The sequence below is a fragment of the Symphalangus syndactylus genome, chromosome 6 (assembly GCF_028878055.3).
Source record: "Symphalangus syndactylus isolate Jambi chromosome 6, NHGRI_mSymSyn1-v2.1_pri, whole genome shotgun sequence".
Lineage (NCBI taxonomy): Eukaryota > Metazoa > Chordata > Mammalia > Primates > Hylobatidae > Symphalangus > Symphalangus syndactylus.
In genome coordinates this window covers 12,609,426-12,629,024 of record NC_072428.2, presented here as the reverse complement: position 1 = coordinate 12,629,024, position 19,599 = coordinate 12,609,426, and the positions used below count along the sequence as shown (strand labels likewise).

At 41.2% G+C, this 19,599-nt stretch overlaps 1 protein-coding gene across 4 annotated transcripts in view; it reads left to right on the top strand.

The window, feature by feature from the left end:
* Positions 1-19,599, top strand: part of EXT2 (exostosin glycosyltransferase 2) — a 163,443-nt gene that overhangs the window by 132,318 nt on the left and 11,526 nt on the right. For all 4 annotated transcript variants that reach the window (XM_055281850.2, XM_055281849.2, XM_055281847.2 and 1 more), the window contains exon 11: positions 18,288-18,431. In XM_055281850.2, the coding sequence (XP_055137825.1) occupies positions 18,288-18,431 (144 nt within the window). The remainder of the gene's footprint in view (positions 1-18,287; positions 18,432-19,599) is intronic.

The window sequence follows — 19,599 nt, the reverse complement described above, 5'->3', positions numbered from 1 at the left end:
TAAAAACGTCCCAAATTAGCAAGAGACATAAATGTACAGACTCAAGAAGCTGAACCAACCACAAACACCCAAAGAATAAATAGTATAAATTTACATAAATTGTGTAACCTGAATAAATTGTAGCAATACTTTTTATTTCAAATAGTAATTGAAAAGAGGAAAAATAAACTGGTTTATATATCCAAATATATATATACATAAGGAAAGGAGAAAATATGCATAGGTGCCACATTCTTTGCTTCTGTTGCTTGATCTCCAGACCATAGTTGATATTTGTAACTTTCTTCTTCTTTTTTTTTTTGAGACGGAGTCTCGCTCTGTCGCCCAGGCTGTAGTGCAGTGGCGCAATCTCGGCTCACTGCAAGCTCCACCTCCGGGGTTCACGCCGTTCTCCTGCCTCAGCCTCTACGAGTAGCTGGGACTACAGGCGCCCAACACCACGCCCAGCTAATTTTTTGTATTTTTCGTAGAGACGGGGTTTAACCGTGTTAGCCAGGATGGTCTCGATCTCCTAACCTCGTGATCCGCCCGCCTCAGCCTCTCAAAGTGCTGGGACTACAAGCGTGAGCCACCGTGCCCGGCCGTAACTTTCTTCTTCTATCCATTCCATGTTCTCTTCGTTCCCAACCAGCAGCCTTGTGTATTTACTACAGACTCGATTTCTTTAATGTCTCTAATACTATTCAGATTTTCTTCTTGTGTTGGTTTTGATAAATTGTATTTTCCAAGGAATTTGTTCATTTTATCTAAATTACAAAATGTATTCATATAAAGTCGTTCGTAATATTCTCTTGTTGTTTAAAGCGTGTAAGATTTGGAATGATGTACTCTTTTTCATTCCTGATACTGGCAATTTTTGTTTTATCTCTTTCATGATGAATCTTGTTGGAGGTTTATCCATAGTCTTTTCAAAGAATTGACTTTTTTTTTTTTTTTTTTTTTTTTTAAAGACAAGAGGGTCTTACTCCGTCCCCCAGGCTGGTGTGCAGAGGTGCAATTGTAGCTAACTGTAACTTCAAACTCCTGGGCTCAAGTGATTCTCCCACCTCAGTCTCCCCAGTTGCTAGGACTACAGAATTGTCCCACTATGGCTAATTTTTTTTGCGGGGGCGTAGATGAGCTCTTGCTATGTTGTTGTGGGCTGATCTTGAACTCCTGGTTTCAAGCAATCCTCCTGCCTCAGCCTCCCAAAGCACTGGGGTTACAGGCATGAGCCACTGCACCTGGCCTCAACTTTTGAGTTTTGTTGATTTTTCTGTTGTGCTTTTTTTTGTATTAAATTACTACTCCTTTCTTGATTGATTTCTTTCTCTCCCTTGATGAATTTAAGTTGCTGTGTCTTCTAGCCTTTTGACTTGATAGATCAGGTCATTGATTTCAATATTTGTTTTTCTAATATATGCATATAAAGCTATAAATTACTCTTCAATTGCTGCCTTAGGTGCATTTCCAAATTTTTGTGTGTCATATTTCTATTGTCTTTAAGCTCAAAATATTTTCTGATTTCCATTGTATTATCTTCTTTGACACATAGTTATATAAAAGTACATTGCTTACTTTTGTCAGATTTTTAAGTTAATAGTTTTTTTATGGGTTTCTGGTTTGATTCTACTGTGGTCAGAAAATATTATTTTAAAATCTATGATTTTATTATTTTAGAATTTATTGAAACTATATGGCCCCATAAAAGGTCTATTTTGGTAAATGTTCTATGTGTGATTAAAAAGAGGGCACATCTGCACCTGTGGATTTAATGTTCTTACTAGTCCAGTTAGGTAAGTCTAGCTACCTCAGCACCTTTAGCATAATTGAAATATCCCCTTGCTTGTTTTCTGAAATAAGCATCTCTATTTCTTCTTTTTTCTGTAGCCTTTATCATTTCTGTAATAGTTAAATTCATTATCCTACTTAAAATTAAAAATGGTTTAAATACAGTATTTACTATATGAGAATCAAAGAGAAATCATGCAGCAGACCTTTTTAGCTGTTGCCCCAAAGAATTTTTAAGAGGCCTGGAGAGACAGGAGTCTTCCATTTGGGAATTTTTAGGAAAAGGAAGCCAGCAATCCCCCAGCATTTAGAGTGGTTTTACTAGGTCTGCTCGGATGCAGAAGAATAGATCAAGTGACTTCCTGAGATCCCTTTGGTTGTAATGATTCTAAGCCATCAGAAGTACAGGCAGATCTGTAAGGTGTGATTCCGTGTGGAAAAGTACCAAACTTCAATGCATAAAAAATGTCAGATTCCTTCACTTTCTTGTGGAACACAGAGACTGCATATGTTAAGATAAGGGTATATTTGCAGGTGATAGCCAACAGCAGGTTGAAATTGAAGAAAGAAAACAAGAAGTTATTTTAATGGAGGAGAGAGAGCTGAATATGGTGAACCAGATCTTATTTCGTTCAGGATTCTAATGATGCCTGTACTGAGGAATAACATGCAGATTCAAGCCCTAGACTTCCAGCATGTTTTTCACAAATGCAAAGGCATCCTAAGGCAGTGCTTATGTTAAAGGGTTGGAAGAATTGATTTACAGAGACCATTTTAAAGCAATTGGCTCCAGGTCTTGCTAAAGGAACACAAAGCAGTGATTAAAGGCCAGTTCACAGATTGCACACTCCGAGAGCTATGAGAGAAACTTGGGCCTAGTGTAAGGGGGAAGAGATGTAAGATAAATGATGAGGGAGATCTACCTGGATATTACCTTGAAAATTGATAGTGAACTCTAGAATCACTCTCCAGGAGAAAGTTATTAGAGCCACAACAGTCCTTTCTCCATCCTTTATCAAATCATTGCACAAATAGATGACGCTAATACACTATATTGGGATACACAGACAAGGCTGCGGCACACTAGATGTGACCCACCTGAGGCCTCATTGCTGATAGGTGAGGATTAGCTCTTTACGTGATCATTACCCATTCATAGCACCCCAGTCAGAAAGCTCTGTTTAAAAGAAACGCAGTGTCAGAATGTGAAGATCTTAGGATCATCCTGTCACTTCAGGCTTTATTGCTGAGAAAACTGAAGTGCATAGAGGTTAAGTTACTTCTCTGGGGTGTTAAATGTACATTGAATATAACCCTTAAAGGCACACCATAGCAAGTTCTTGGGAATGAAAGGCTAGGCCATGTAGGAAAGCCCGTTTTCTTCCAGTGTCTGTGACTTGAGCACACAGACATTTGGACCGAATACCGGGTATCATTATTTATTTAATTGGAAGAAAACAGAGGGCTTATTTGTGTGTTTATATGGGTCGTATTTCCTGTTGGAAGGCAAAGGGCTTTGGGAAATGTTCCATTCTCTCTCCAGCCCTGAAATCAGGAGCTAGGAATGATCTTCTCTGGCCCTGCGTGTTTCTGACTTGTTTGACAAGCTCTAGTGAGCTACCAGATGTGGAAATTCTTTTCAGCCTGGGATAATTTATTTATCTGTTTATGTATTTTACTAGGAAAGTATCTATTGAGTTCTTGATACTCATTTGCGAGGGACTCCTAGGGGAACAGTAGCAGTGTATAGTGTTACTTGAATGTTTGATTTTTTTTTTCCAAGTCTGTCTGCTTTTATTTCAGATCTGAGAGCTGGGAAAGAAAAAGCAACTTATTCCTCCTCCCCTCCTCCATCTTTGAGAGAGACAGTTTAAAACATGTGGCAGAAAATGAGCCATGGAGACTTGGCTGAATGTATGAATCTGTGAATTTATTTTTTCTTTCATTCTTTGTTCCTCATTTCCAACCATAAAAATTACTAGTAGCATTTAAGTGTTGAACATTTTCACCTGAGAGATGTGAAATGCTCTTGGCTAAGAATATTCATTATAAAATCAGTGAATGAATTCCTATTCATGTGAGAATAGGAGTTCACCAGAGCAACTGTGTGTTGTTAGACACACAAAATATTGATGCTCTCCCTTTTACAACCTGGGTATCTTGTAGGTGGTAGCACTGGTAAAACCTCCTGGGTGCTAATACGTTGTGAGAATTTATTTGTATTACTTTGTTCACAACTTCCAAAGGTAATAACAAGTGCATACCCTCAAAGAACCGTGGAAGACCGCAAAATAGCATGGAATGCCCCAGTTTTTTCATGAGAACATAAAACCATCTTTGAGTGGGGTTTCCTGATGCAGGAAGCACCAAGAAGAAACACACCAAAGGAGAATGAGCTTGGTGTGTGTGGTAGCACAGGGGAACCATCAGCATATTGATGTGGCAGAGTAGGAATTTTGTTTTGGTGAGCAGTGGAAGCTAGGCTGCTTAGGTTAATAGAGAGCCAGCGGAGGCGCAGGCTAAGAGGTCAACTGAAAAGTTTAAAGTGACAGGCAGAAAAGAGGTGTTGTAGGTTTTTAGAGAAGTATATGGTAAAAGCCATCAGATCACAGGATGACTTAGAGGTTGCAGAGACTGGAGATTGTGGTAGTGGAAAATCTATAGACTTAGTGTTTGAATGGATTGAAGAACCAAGGAGAAGGAAAAGACCAGCTTACTCCATAGCTCAGATTTAATTAGTGATGAGGGGGCCTCGCTAATAGGAGAATTCCAGAGCTGAGATGCTGTATAACGTTTATTTATTTATTTATTTTTTTTTTGAGACGGAGTCTCGCTCTGTCGCCCAGGCTGGAGTGCAGTGGCGCAATCTCGGCTCACTGCAAGCTCCGCCTCCCGGGTTCACGCCATTCTTCTGCCTCAGCCTCCCGAGTAGCTGGGACTACAGGCGCCCGCCAACACGCCCAGCTAATTTTTTGTATTTTTAGTAGAGACGGGGTTTCACCGTGTTAGCCAAGATGGTCTCGATCTCCTGACCTCGTGATCCGCCCGCCTCGGCCTCCCAAAGTGCTGGGATTACAGGCTTGAGCCACCGCGCCCGGCCAATATTTTAAACAGAATTAGTAAAACTTATGGCTATCTATATGTGTATTCAAGGATAGTAAGAGAGATTATAGCATCTGCAATTCTTTTTTTTTTTTTTTTTTTTTGAGATGGAATCTCACTCTGTTGTCCAGGCTGGAATGCAGTGGCACAGTCTTGGCTCACTGCAACCTCTGCCTCCTGGGTTCAAGTGATTCTCCTGCCCCAGCCTCCCGAGTAGCTGGGATTACAGGAACCTGCCACCACGCCCAGCTGATTTTTTGTATTTTTACTAGAGATGGGGTTTTCACCATGTTGGCCAGGCTGGTCTCGAGCTCCTGACCTCAGTTGATCTGCCCGCCTTGGCCTCCCAAAGTGCTGGGACTACAGGTGTGAGCCACTGCACCCGGCCTAGAATCTGCAATTCTAAATAAATGATCCCACTTTTTCTCTTCTCACTATAACAACTGAAAAATAGAAATGACATATCCTAGAATTAGACTTCATAACTTCCTTTAAAAACTAGTAGATGACTGGGCGCAGTGACGCATTCCTGTAATTCCTACACTTTGGGAACCTGAGGTGAGAGAGTGGCTTGAGGCCAGGAGTTCAAGACCAGCCTGAACAACATAGTGAGACCTCATCTCTACTAAAAATTAAAAAGAAAAAAAAATTAACCAAGTGTGGTGGCACTCACCTGTAGTCCCAGCTACTCAGAAGGCTGAGTGAGGTGGGAGAATCGCTTGAGTCTAGGATCATGCCACTGCACTCCAGCCTGGGCAACAAAGCGAGACCCTGTCTCAAAAAAATAAATAAAATAAAAGTGCAAAACAAGTCTTGGACATGCTTCTCACAGGCTTGTGCTTATGATCCTTCTGATAAGAAATTAACTGCTTACCTCCCTAGATTTACACCCCAGAATCCTAAATGTGAAAATGTGCCTCAGTCTGTTGGGAATCCAGGAGGGTCTCTGCAGAAGGGTTTTTCTTTATGGCACATGGAACCTCCTATCTCATCTTGCCATGGATGGGCCTTAGGAAAGGCTCACCCTTTGAGTTCATCTTGGACAGAGAGAAACTTGGTTCTTACATAGCTGAGGCTGATAAAAAAGGGGGCATCCCTAACAGAGGAACCATAAAACAAAGTACATACCTGCAGTGCATCCACTTCCAATAAATACACTTATTGAGAGTGTTTCAGCTTTCAGTGGGAACCAGCACCTTAGATTTTCATTCCTTGACCTCTTGTGTGACTCAGATCGTTGAGCCTAAGTCTGACCTAGTGATGACTGGGAAGATTAGGAATTAAAGTCTTTCTCTTATCTGGATGGTGGCCTGTATCCAGAGTGCAGTGTGGATCCAGCCTAGGAGTCAGCTTGCACGGCTGCTGGTATGCTGCTGGTGCCGGAATTCACAGTGAGCCAGGCCTGGTTTTAGTGTGCACAAGGTCAAACCTTGCCAGAGCTGCACTGGATCAGCTTTTGTGCTAGGTCTGACACTAAAGCTTTACAGTGTAACTAGGGCCAGTTTGCCAAAGTTGAGCTTTTAGAAAACTATAATTTTTTTAGGCCTGTTGTGTACCCTGTTCTTTAAGTTGATGGGTGTGAGCTCTCTTTGAGCCTTGTGTATATATCTGAGTAAGCAACAGTTCCCCTGAGTACCTTTCCTTAGCCTGGCCATAATGTCAGTACAGCATTGAAAAGAGCATATCCTCTGTCTGTTACCTCCATTTTTCACTTTTTGGAAGTACCTGAAGGGTTGCCATTATTGAGACTGTTGTCTTTCAAAGAGAATGGGCTACAAACAGCTCATTTCTGTGAGTGTTCCCACCTGTCGGGTACAGTTAGAGCTTCCCAAAAGAGACAACTGGAAGACTGTGGTCAGAGGTGGGTCATTCTTTCTTAGAGGATCATCTCCCTGGAGTATTTTTCACATTGCTTCAGGCTCCCTGTTTTTCAGCCTGCGGGAGAACTAAATAATCTGTTAGGTCTGTCCTATCTCCAGCTTGCATTGATTTACACCCCCAAGACTCACAGGGGCCTGGAGAGAAAATAGTTCATATGTGCCATGGCTGCAGCAAGTGCTGCTGAAAGAAGATCCCAAGTAGTGGGCCAGAAGCCCAGGAGGTGCTGAGGGAAGCCGCAGTAAAGCCTGACCTCTCAGAGCTTCTCTAAGCACCCAGTCCCCATTGGAGAACAAGTCAAACAAATGTTAAGGGAAGGAAATCAAATATGTTTGCTGAACATTGAAATAACATCTGATCATTGAAAAAAAGCACCTAGTTGGGAATTACAAGAGAGTGGCACTTTTTTCTTCCCCACTGAGCAAATTAAAACAGCAAGTTCAGAATTTGTTTATATAGCCATTAATGAAACATCCAATGTAGGACTAGCAGCCTGCCGCACAGAGGAGGGCAAATACTGCTTGCTGGCACATCTGCCCATCTGAGGGTCTCTCCTCCTCGAAGACCCCCATTCCAAATAAGCCCATTCCATTCGTTTTAGTATGTGCCAAGCAGCCCTAGTGAGGAAAGAGCCCTGCAGACCTTTCCATGCCCAGCGCTGTGTGTTCTGCACCCTCACCTCACCCCAGGATCTTTCCTGTCTGCAGCACCATGGAGGCCACCTGGTTTCGTACCTCTGCTTCCAAACTAGTGCTCATAATATGAGATCGTTATTTTAAAGAGGTGTTGGTACATTTGATAGTTTAAAGAATATGTACTTTCCCTCCCCCTGTTCAAAAGGAGATACCTGCAATGATATTCCAACCCTGAAAGGATCCATATGTTTGAGGGTTATTGTTCCAAAAGCTGCCTGCTGTCTCATTGGGATTGATTACAGGGGAGCTTTGGCTGCTTCAGGAATTCAGAGCTTCAGAATTTGGCTTATGGTTTGGGGATGTGAGGAATTTGTCTTCATGGGCCGTTTATCTGCCTTAATTGTGATAGAGATGCTCCAAGGAGATGTGTGAGCAGGACTGGGCCCAGGGCCAGGGTAAATCAGAGCAGCCCCAGGCCTGAACTCCCCAGTTCACTCAAGACGGCAGTGTATGTAGCTTTCGGAGGAAAGCTCTATCATTTCTCCTGAATATGAAGCTGCACCCATTCATTGCAAAATTGTACAACTGCCTGCAAAATCATGAGTTTCAGGCAGTGGTTGATGATTGCTATTGCATTAGACATAGTGATTCCACATTTGGGGAGAATAAAGAGAAAGAAAACTTGAAGGATCAGAGTAGTCCCAGACCTTAGAAATGTCACAACTGTGAAACAAGTCTCTAGAAAGCAAGATAAACTAATCAGTGTGATATTTACAGCTCATCTCTCAGATCATATTTATTTCTTGGTGCATGAAAATTGGTTCCTAGGGTTCACATTAATCATGATGAAATATATTTGCTACTGTCTGTTGGCTGGTTTAGATCAAGAGTTGGCAACCATTACTAGTAATATTTCTAGGTTCCCAACCAGCCTTTAGGCTGAAGATTTGAGGGGTTGGGTGGAGGTCATGACCACATGCTGACACTCTGTGCTTGGAGAGGGAAGGAAGAAACTGACTTCTCACAACCACGACCACTAAACACATCCACAGCAGAGATCTGGGCTTGATTGAAAGCCTTTTCTCCAGTGTGGTCCATTCATGCAAGAATTGTATCTGCCTTGTTTACCACTATATGCCTAAAGGCTTGACACATAGTAGATGCTCAATAAATATTTATTGAATTGAATGTGTTTGGACATTGAATTTATATATACTTCCTGTCAGTAGAATTGTAAGGGGTTGTTCAAAGTATAATGATTCCATATTTCACATTCAGTGGAAAAGTCCTGGTCTTTTCCTTGCTGACTTTTTCAACAAATGGTGCTGAAAGATTGGACATCCATGGGCAAAAATTTAACCTTGGCCTGGATCTCACACTTCGTGCAAAAATTAACTGAAAGTGAATCAGATTTAAATGTAAAACATGAAACCATAAAACTTTTAGGAAAAAAGGAGAAAGTCTTCAGACTCTAGGGCTAGGCAAAGAGTTCTTAGATCTGACACCAAAAGCATGATCCATAAAAAAAAAAAAAAATTGACCAATGAGACCTCATCAAAATGTAAAACTTTTGCTCTGTCAAAGACCTTGTGAAGAAGACAAAAAGACAACCTATATACTTGGAGATAATATTTGCAAACCACATATCCAACAAAGGGCTAAACATCTAGAATATATTTTTTAAAACTCTCAAAACTCAACAACGAAAAAACAAATAATCCAGTTAGAAAATGGGCAAAGGCCATGAACAGACCTTGCACTGAAGAAGATATACAGGTGGCAAATAAGATGTTCAGCATCATTAACTATTATGGAAATGCAAAATAAAACTGCAATGAGATATCATTACACACCTATAAGAATGGATAAAGTTAACCAAAAAAATACAAACAGCAAATGCCAGTGAGAATACAGAAAAACTGGACCACTCATATATTGTTTTTGGAAATGTAAAATGGTACAGCCACTCTGAAAAACAGTTTTGGTAGTTTCTTATAAAATTAAACATGCAACTACCATAGGACTCAGCAATTACACATTTGGGCATTTATCCCAGAGGAATGATAATTTATGCTCACATGAAAACCTATATGTGAGTGTTTGTAGCAGCTTTATTTGTAATTGCCAAAACCTGAAATCAGCCCAGGCATCCTTCAGTGGATAAATGGTTAAGCAGACTATGGCACATGCATACCATGGTATATGATTCATCCCTAAAAAGGAGCAAACTACTGATACACACAACAGCTTGGGTGATTCTCCAGGGAATTATGTAGAGTGAAAAAAGCCAGTCCAAAAAGGTTACATACTGTGTGATTCCATTTATATAACCTCCTTGAAATGACAAAATTATAGAAATGGAGGACAGATGGGTACTTGCCAGGAGTCAGGGATAGGGAGGGAGACAGTGTGTCTTTTTTTTTTTTTGTGATGGAGTCTCACTCTGTCGCCCAGGCTGGAGTGCAGTGGCGCAATCTTGGCTCACTGCAAGCTCCGCCTCCTGGGTTCACGCCATTCCCCTGCCTCAGCCTCCCTAGTAGCTGGGACTACAGGCGCCCGCCACTAGGCCCGGCGAATTTTTTTGAATTTTCAGTAGAGATGGGGTTTCACCGTGTTACCCAGGATAGTCTCGATCTCCTGACCTCGTGATCCACCCGCCTTGGCCTCCCAAAGTGCTAGGATTACAGGCGTGAGCCACTGCACCTGGCCCAACAGTTGTGTCTTAAAAGTTCAACAGGAGGGACCCTTGTGACTGTGGAAATGCTCTGTTCCTTGATTCTATCAATGTCAATATCATGTTGTGATGTCATACTATAGTTTGGCAAGATGTTGGGGGAAACTGGGTAAAGCGTATACAGGCTCTCTGCATTCTTTCCTACAACTACATGTGAATCTATGATTATCTCAAACTAAAATGTTTAATTTAAAAAATATTGGGAGCTTAGTATCTGTGAGTCAGATGCATAATGAATTAATAAAATAAGAACACTCAAATCTCTCCATAGCTAAACTTGTATGACTTTACTTTGATGTTGGATTGCCTTTTCTGAAGCTTAATATCAGAATTAAGATTTTAAAGCTAGATGGAGTATATCTGGAGATCTATCTATCTATACCTATATTTATTAGATATATGTGTATATATATTAGATATATGTGTTTATATTTATATTGAATAATATTGAGGGCATCATCTGTTATGATACTTTGGACTTTAGTTTTGCCTTTTATTATAAGTGACCCCAAATCATTTTTTGGAAATAGATGAGATATAAATAAATAAGTAATCTGAAAAAGTCCCTCTGCTGCTTGATTCTCCACCAAGAGATTATGGGATTTAAGCATACATATAGGGCACTAAGATGAAATAACGCATTAAATAATCATTTGGGAAGCAGATTTATGCTTTGAAGCCAGCCAGAATTACTGAGTTTGTGGTCACTGTCATTTCCTACCTTTGCACAGTAATAAGAAAACAAAGGGGATATGCTGTAGTGTCCCTGACTGCAAGTGATGGAAGTCAGCAGGGCAGCTACTTGAAGTAAGGAGAGTTTATTTTTTCCTTTGTGGACAGAGCTAATATCTGTGATCCCTGGTCATTTAAATTGAGCCTCACCAAAATCAATTTGAAATTTTGAAGGCTCAATAATAGTTGTTTATAAGAAACTGAAGTCTCTGTTTCCACTGGTTGTGCAGGATTTAAAGAGAATCATCATTTGGCTTATGATGACTATTCTCCTTTTAACTTCATTAAGCAATCTCCTGAGATTAGACTTAGAAATAGTATGACCCACACTGGAGCTGAGGTTATGGAAATAAAAGTGATTTCATCTTTACTGGGTCTTAGGGAGCACAGAATTAGAAAACCCACGACCTGATCCTGACCCATCTCTTCCTCCTCCTCCTATCCCCTCAAACTCTCATCTCTCCTTCCCTTCTTATTATCTCCCAAGAGATCCATTGCCTCATGAAAAATAGTAGTTGGGGTTAATCTTTCATTTAGCTGCTTTTTGCTTGTGTTTCCTTCTCTGCCCCAGAGCCTCACAGATTATGAGGTTCCAGTAGGCCCTCAGATGTCAGATGTGGAGTCTCACTAGTTTGCTGCACAGCTGATGGGAGTTCTTTCTTTTAATGGTGTGAGCATATGGCTTTCTTTGCTAAATGGAAACCACATTCATAAAGAGCCTGTAGCTTTTAGAAATGAAGACTGGTGGGAGCAAAAGGTTTTGTCATGTTCCCTGCCTCCTCTCCCTACCTGGTTCTATTCTGAACCTGGTCATTCAGCAGGCACCTGTGACCCTCTTCATATCTGCCACTGGCACCACAGAGCTGAAGAACATTGACCCTGAATGTCATTTTTGACACCATAATCTGACTTCTTTGTTTTTAGGTGAGGGGCTGAGCTTGGGGACAATAAGGTGCTTTTTAGAATTAGCATGGTAGGAAGTCAGATGACTTCATGAATAGAAGATTGGACTGGGAGTTAGGGCCAATTTAGACTTGACCCAGCACTGTAACCTTGGGAGAACCACGTCTCTCCAGGTCTCAGTTTTCTCATCTGTGCAATGAGGGAACTGGACCAAGTCACCTCTGCCTTCTACATGATCTCTGAGGTTGCAGTCTCCGAGATAGCTTGGACAGTGGTCATCAGCTCCAACTGCCAAAGTGTGAGTCTTCTTATTATCCACAGAAGGCTCATGGTTATGCTGTCCAATAAGCTGGTACAGATACAAGGATGAGGCACATGTTTAAAGACACTTTCTTTGGCAGTATCTTCCTAGTAGTGGTAATTATTGAAAAATTTAATGGCACAGATTTTTCTATCAACTATGGCCAACCCCAGTCTGTCTCTTTGCCATCTTCATGGCCCCTGGCCTTAAAAAATAACTTGCAAAGAATGGAGATCAGGTGCCCCAGTACCAAGGTACCAACCTCTAGCCAGACTGGAGCAAATGGGAATGCTGCCCAAACCCCAGAAGCCTGCCCATGTGATTGGTTTTCCTGCTTGGCTTATTTTAAGCAAACTCCTGCCTGGGGTTGGGAAGGGCTCTCGGACAGACTAAAGTGATCTCACAGGTAAATCTTAATCCATAATGCAGTTTGTCCAGGTGTTTGTCAAAACTAGTCAGCATTAGGGAACTCTACGTGGCAACTTCTGGGCTCCTTGGCTCTAGATGGCTAGTATCAGCACTGAATTGTGTCCCAGGAGTGAATGAAGGTTCTTTGGCTTTTTTCAAAGCACCTCCTTGACAAAAACTGCCAACTGCCAATGTAGTTAAAAGCATAAGCTGAAAATGAAGGCAGTCCGTCCCTCCATTCCACTCCATTTCAGGAAATTCCAAAAATAAAAGGTGAGCTTTGTTCCCAGAGGGCTGAGAGTGAATCCTGTAACTGGCTCCTCTGTGGAAACCAGCTCGGAATTGGAAGCCAGCCAGCTGCCACTTTCCCATCTGGGCAGCATGCAAGACGAAGCCTGAAGGGAAGAAGGGCCACTAATTCAAAGATGCTTTTGCATATTGGATTCCTTGTGCTCTGTCTTGGCTGACCCAGCCATGTGACAGCAAGGTTTGAGCTGGTTCATAGAGCTGTGTTGCACTTTGATGGTTAAGGATTGACCAAACTCAGGCAGTGTGTGCGAGGAAGGAAATGAAGCCATTGCCAAGTTTGATGCACCTTGGATCCATAGACTGCACCCCCAATTCCATTTCTCTCACTACTTAGTCTGTCTCTTGGTTCATGAGTCCTGATACATTGCTCACCCAGTAGCAATATCCCTGTGGAACTGTGCCTTTGACAGTGTGATGACTATAGAAGCCACTTCAGAGAGTGGCTTTTCTCCTAATGCTGGCCCGTGATTTCATAATTGAACGTCCCAGATGGGCACCACCTGTTGTTACACCTTCCCCCTTCTCCCCCCAGTCTGTTTCCTGAATCTGACTGTGGTTAGCACACACCCTGAGTTTAAAATGCACTCTCTAAGCTGGCTTAGAAGGTAGTGCATTATCCTCTTTTTAGGACCATTTATTGGGTACTTATATGTGTATGGCATTTTAAACAAAGTTAGGTAGTGCAGCCCATGCTATTTAGAAACTGACAACTTGAAACAGATCACAATTGGTGGGTTAGTTCCCTGGGAACAGGTCAGTGAGGAGGAGATAAAAGATCTTAGCCGTTAAAGGACATTAGAATTCACTTAATCCAACCCCTTATTTTATAGAGGGCAAAATGGAAGCAAGACACCTTAAAGAGGTCAGTTGCACAACGCACCAGTGGCAGAGCCTCCTGGACCTACTTTGACCATGTGCCTCTGGTCCACTCTCTGTAGGGTGTGAGACTCAGTCTAGGCTGCCTCCTGTGGGCTTTTACACAAAGGTAGAAGATATTTGTTTGATCCTATCTATAGTAATGGGACACGGCAAAAGACCTCAGGACGCTCAAGAAAGAAGAACTTGGAAAATGGCCAAGTAAGCATAGCTGAGAATCTAGAGAGCAGAACATTTCTATAATCAGGTAAGAGGTGTTGAGGACCAAGATTATAAAAGTTAGAATGGAAAGAAACAGTTGGAGGATGTTTTTACATTGTTACAATCCCCATTTGACTAGTGGTGTGGGATAGCCACAAATGGAAGGACTATCCAAATTATTGCTAAGTCCCTAACTTAGGCATAGAGTTTATTATAACAGAGATAGGCTTCTGTCCACAAAGATGTGTGCAATTTAAAATAGATGGGGGCACTATATATATGGAGGATTTCAACAGTATAGACAATTTAATATTGACTTTGTGATTTGAATATAACTGTGGAAGCACTGTTACTGGAACTCCAGGGATGTTCTATGAAGTTTCAAATGCCCACACCACAATATATAAAGGCATTTGTTAGTAATGACAAAAGGCTGACCCAGAGCATTTCCCTGAGGTAAAAAGAAAAAAGTTGAATTAGAGTAGGGGTGGGTAGCCATGAAGAGACAGGGTAGAGTGAGCTCTTGCTCGTCTGGCTGGGAAAATGCTTTACTGTATACATAATCGACTTCGTACTACACTGGGGCTCAATTACAGAGGGCCCATCCCATTCTGTTTCACTCCGTTTTGATCCTGTAGTCAGCTGCAGAGTTATAGATGAAGTGACAAGGATGGTATCTTGATTGTATCCAGCTGTTTGGAATCAGTCAAGGGCTGAGAGGCCCCGCATGAGGAACAGCGCTCACTATAAAGGCTCCAAAGCAACCTGAAATTCAGGACACCTCTGATGCCTTTTAGAGCAGCATAGTTTAGCATCTGACCCATTGTCACCAAATTAAGTTCCTGAGAGAAGTCTGATAAGTGATTTCAGCCAACAGTAAGAGGACCGAAATCTTAACAGCATTGGACTCGACAACTGAGCCAATAATAATAATAATGTAATTATTATGGCTGCAAAAGAGGGGCTTGTAAAGAAGAATCCCTAGGGAAAGCGATTTGAACTTTTCTTAGCATGGAGTAGAGAGCTGTGTTGACTCAAAGTAAACAGGGGGAGAAAAGCAACTTCCATCTTCAGCAGAAGTGCCAACTGAATTGGATGCCCCCTCCCCATGCCCTACTCCTTTTCTTTCACTTTGGCATCCCTGGTGTTTAGTTATGTGTGCTTGGGACCCTTCGGAAATCTCTTTAACCCCATGAATCAGTGATCATGGCATTGGTGTGACTTGAACAGGCAGGTGCTTGGTGCTGAGAAAAGGAAGCTGGCAGCACATTTCATGGCATCTGCCCAGGCCCACAAAACAAACAGAAGTTATGGCTCACATACTGTGTTGCTGCTCTGGGCTCTATAAAACTGTAATAGTATCATATTATTTTAATCTGCTGAAATACAAATCCCGGAGTAGAGAGAACACAGCAGCAGCGTTACACATCTGAGAAAATGTTTGACATGGATTCATTTGTCTGCAGCTATTACGACGATGCCTGTGGTCGATTAGCTCTGTTGGTTACAACATGGTGTTAATGAAGCCAAGGTTATGGGTTTGAGAGCCCTGTTATGTGAGCTGGTTTCACACAAATGAAAGCTCTTTTCATGATCCAAGACCACGCCCAAGACCTAGGTCAGACATTCCATAAAAACACGGAGATGGTCACAGTGAGGACTGGGCAAGACAGTGCAGTGTCTCACCAAAAATGCCCCTTTACCTGCTTCTGGAAAAACAAGTCAGAACATGTGCTTTAGTGGGGAATTATGAATGTGGTCTTCACACACAATGGATATCACGTTATTATTCAGGGTAACTGCTGGTCAGTACTGCTGCAGGCTTCCTTCCTGAATTAAGGAGTATACTGGCTCTGGTATATATTTTCTCTGAAGAAAAGAGAAGGATTTTTGGTCCCCTTCATTCTTGGCTTTTTACTCGCTGAGATTCTGCCCGTTCGTGTGTTAGACAACTGTGTGTGGAATGTTGTTGCGTGCCAGGCACTGTCCTTTGTGCTTGGGATACCACAGTGTATAAAACAGTCTCTGTCCTCTTTGAGTTTAAATTCTGCAAGAGGAAAATACATAATAAACAATAAATAACCAAGATAATGGTGCAAGTGAAAGTTTGGTAAAGAAAAGGATGAGGCTGGTGGGGTGTAGCGAGGAGTGGCTGGTTACGGGTGCCGTTTGCCTCAGCAAGGAAGGTTCGAGAAGCCCTCTCAAAGTAGTTGACATTTAAACAGGGACCTGACAGATGAGAAGGACCCAAGCCTTTGGAAGAGCTGGAAGAACACTCCAGCCAGAAGAAACAGCAAGTGCAGAGGGCTTGAGGTCTAGTGGTGGCTAAAGAACAGAAGGGCCACTGGAGAGTAAGGGGACATGGTGAGAGAAGAGGTGAAGAGTGGATGGACCCTCTGTGACATGTGAAGGAGTTCGGATATTATTCTCAGTGCAGTAGGAAGCCATTTTGTTTTGTTTTGAGGGCGGGACCTTTCTTTAAATATTTTGGGAGCGATATTATGGGTTGAATTGTTGAAGTCCTGATCTTCAGTACCTCAAAATGTGACTTTATTTGGAAATGGGGTTTTTTCAGAGGTTAATCAAGTTAAAATGTTGTCAGGGTGACCCCTAATTCACAGACTGATGTCCTTATTGAAAGGGGAAATTTAGACCAGAGATAGACTTGCACAGAGGGAAGACGGCCTTGTGAAGATGAAGGGTTGGAGTGAGGCATCTACAAGCCAGGCAATGCCAGAGATTGACAGCCATCCACCAGAAGCTAGGAAGAGGCAAGGAAACATTTCCCGATATGTTTCAGTGGGAGCATGGCCTTAATAACACCTTGCTTTCAGATTTCTAACCTCTAGAACTTGAGACTAGTTTCTGATCTAAGCCCCCCAGTTTGTGGTTCTTTGTTAACGGCAACCCTAGGAAACTTAAAAGGGCATAGGGTCCAAACACACTGGCTCAGCCGTAGGGAATGGCATGAAGTATCCTTTCTGGACTCAGCAACACTTGTGTGTGTTGGGGAAGCCTCTAGTTGCTCTGGCATATGATCATATGACTTTTATATATATTTAGGGAAATTGATGATGAAAATAACTATATTAAAATAGATATAAAATAGGATAGAATGCACTAGTTGAATTACCCTGTGCAGGATACCCTAATATTCTTTTAGGAATGGTCCTTTTAGGGATGCTGTGCAAATGATGCTTTGGAAGGGCAAGAATGGCAGGAAGGAGACAAGTTAGAAGGCTAGCACAGTAATCTTGGTGATAGATTGTGGTGGTTTGGGCTAGAGGGAATGGCACTAGAGGTGGTAAGAGATAGAAGAAGAGCCAGCAGGACTCGCTAATGGATTGAACATGAGGAAAGGAAGGAATAAAGACTGAGTCTTAGCTTTTGGGTTTGAGCAACTGGCCAGATGATTTATTGAGATGGAGAAGATTGAGAGAATGACTTGTCTGGGGATAAGGAATCAAGAGTTATGTTTTGGACGTGTTAGGTTTGTTTATCCAGGTGGAGATATTAACTAAGTGGTTGGCTATCTTAGGAACATTCAGGGCTAAACATAAATTTAGAGGTCACCAGATTATTGATGGTATTTAAAGTGATTGAAACTAGATGAGACTACTTAAAGAAAGAGTTTGAAGAAGAGAATAGAGCCTAGGACGGAATTCTCAGAAGTCTAGTGATGGTTGAGGAACTAGCAACAGAGACTGAGAAGAGGCACCAAGACCAGCCAGCAAATTGTTATACTCATTCGTGGTATGGATCTTTTCAAGGTTAGACTAAATTATACAGAAATACATGGGAGAAGGTATTGGAAGTTCCTCATCCCCAGTATAACCAATTCTGCTTAATCCAACAAAACTCTTATGTAAGGACCTTTCCAGATTTGGAAATCAAGTATTTGTTTTCATTGTGTTACAGATTACAGAATCAGACAGCCCTTCTATCCTTTAGGCTTCCAATAGGTCATGAGAATGGTGTATGCTCAAGAGAAATAGATGCTTTTTTTAAAAAATAAGAAATGGGGACTTTATCATAAGTTTTCATAATCACCAATTTAATACAAATCAGGGCAGTTGAGTTGCAGGGTTCCATTTATCCTTCATTTTGTGAATTCATTAAGAATGGAACCTATTTCATTAATCATATGTTAAGAGATTGCCTACCTTGGCCCAACTCAGTAAGCTATTACCCCCACATTAATTGAAATTCCCAAGCATATACAAGAAGATTGGGAGGAAGTCAGAATCAGCATCTGTCTTTGAGTATTGGCAGAATAACTAACACCTGTTTGATGGAACATATCCAGAATCCCATTCTGACCTTCTTAGGTTATAACGGTTTGAACCTAGGAAGTCTGTTGATACCTGCTTGGATAGCTCAGCACTGAATGGTTGCTGTCTGAATTGGGACTTAATTGTTATTATGTGTCTGTCCTTAGGTCTGGCGGGAATTTCCTGACCGGTTGGTGGGTTACCCGGGTCGTCTGCATCTCTGGGACCATGAGATGAATAAGTGGAAGTACGAGTCTGAGTGGACGAATGAAGTGTCCATGGTGCTCACCGGGGCAGCTTTTTATCACAAGGTAAGGGGGCGCAGTCCTGGGGCAAGTTGACAAAACTAAGAGAATGATACAGATTTTATTTGACCCAATTTAATTTTTCATACCTGCCAAGAGGGCTTAGAAAAGCCATATTGTGTAACAGTATCTTACAAATAAAGCTATCCTTTTTCTGATTATAAAAGTAATGCACGCTCATAGTAGAAAATATGAAAATACATAAAATGGAACGAAGAAAGGTTACCTGTAATCCTGTCACTTAGAGATAACCATTTTATCGATCAGGTGCTATTTCCAGCTTGCCGTTTATTTATTTACTTACTTGTATGTATATACAGACAGTTGTAAATATTCTCATTAGCCTGCTTTTTTCATGGAATCTATTGTGAGCCTTTTCTCATGTCATTGACATTTCTTCATAAACAGTTACTTGTTAGCATAATTAAGATACCATTATCTTAATGTTTTAGAAGTCGTATGTAACTATTTTCCTACCTTGGATATTACTTTCTAAATTTTTGCTATTTTAAATAACGCTTAATATCTAATGTTAGTGATAGATGTCCATTTTCATAACTGTTTGTACTCATGACCATTGTGATAGATTCCTAGAAATAGAATTATTATATCAAAGGACATGAATATTTTGGTTTTTTTAAGATGTATGTACGTACATGTATCTATACACATATACAACATATGCATATATATGTTGTGAATATTCTAAGCATATATATGTTTTGTATGTATATATGCGTGTGTGTGTCTGTTGGTTTCAGTATTGTTTGTGCGAATTTATACTCCCACCAGCAAAATATAAAACTGTTTTACCATGCCTTTTCTTGCATGAAATATGATTAATAGAAAAGAAATGAGCAATTTTGATAAGTAAAAGTTAATTTTATTGTTTTAACTTTTATTTGATTACTAGTAAGACTGAAATTCCTTTTGTGTATTTATTAGCCTTTTGTACTTCCTCTCTTCTGGCAGTCATCACTTCGTGTTTTTGACTCTTTTTTTATTCGGGAGAGATTGGGGAATATGCATTTGATTTTAGAATATTCAGTTTAATGGTAGTATGCTCCGTGGGAGTGTATGGTTTAATTAAACAATCATAACTTGTCTGTTGTCAGCAGTAGCATAAAGAACCGATGTCAGGAGAAAGGTCTGTTCAGCTCAACACAGTTAATTT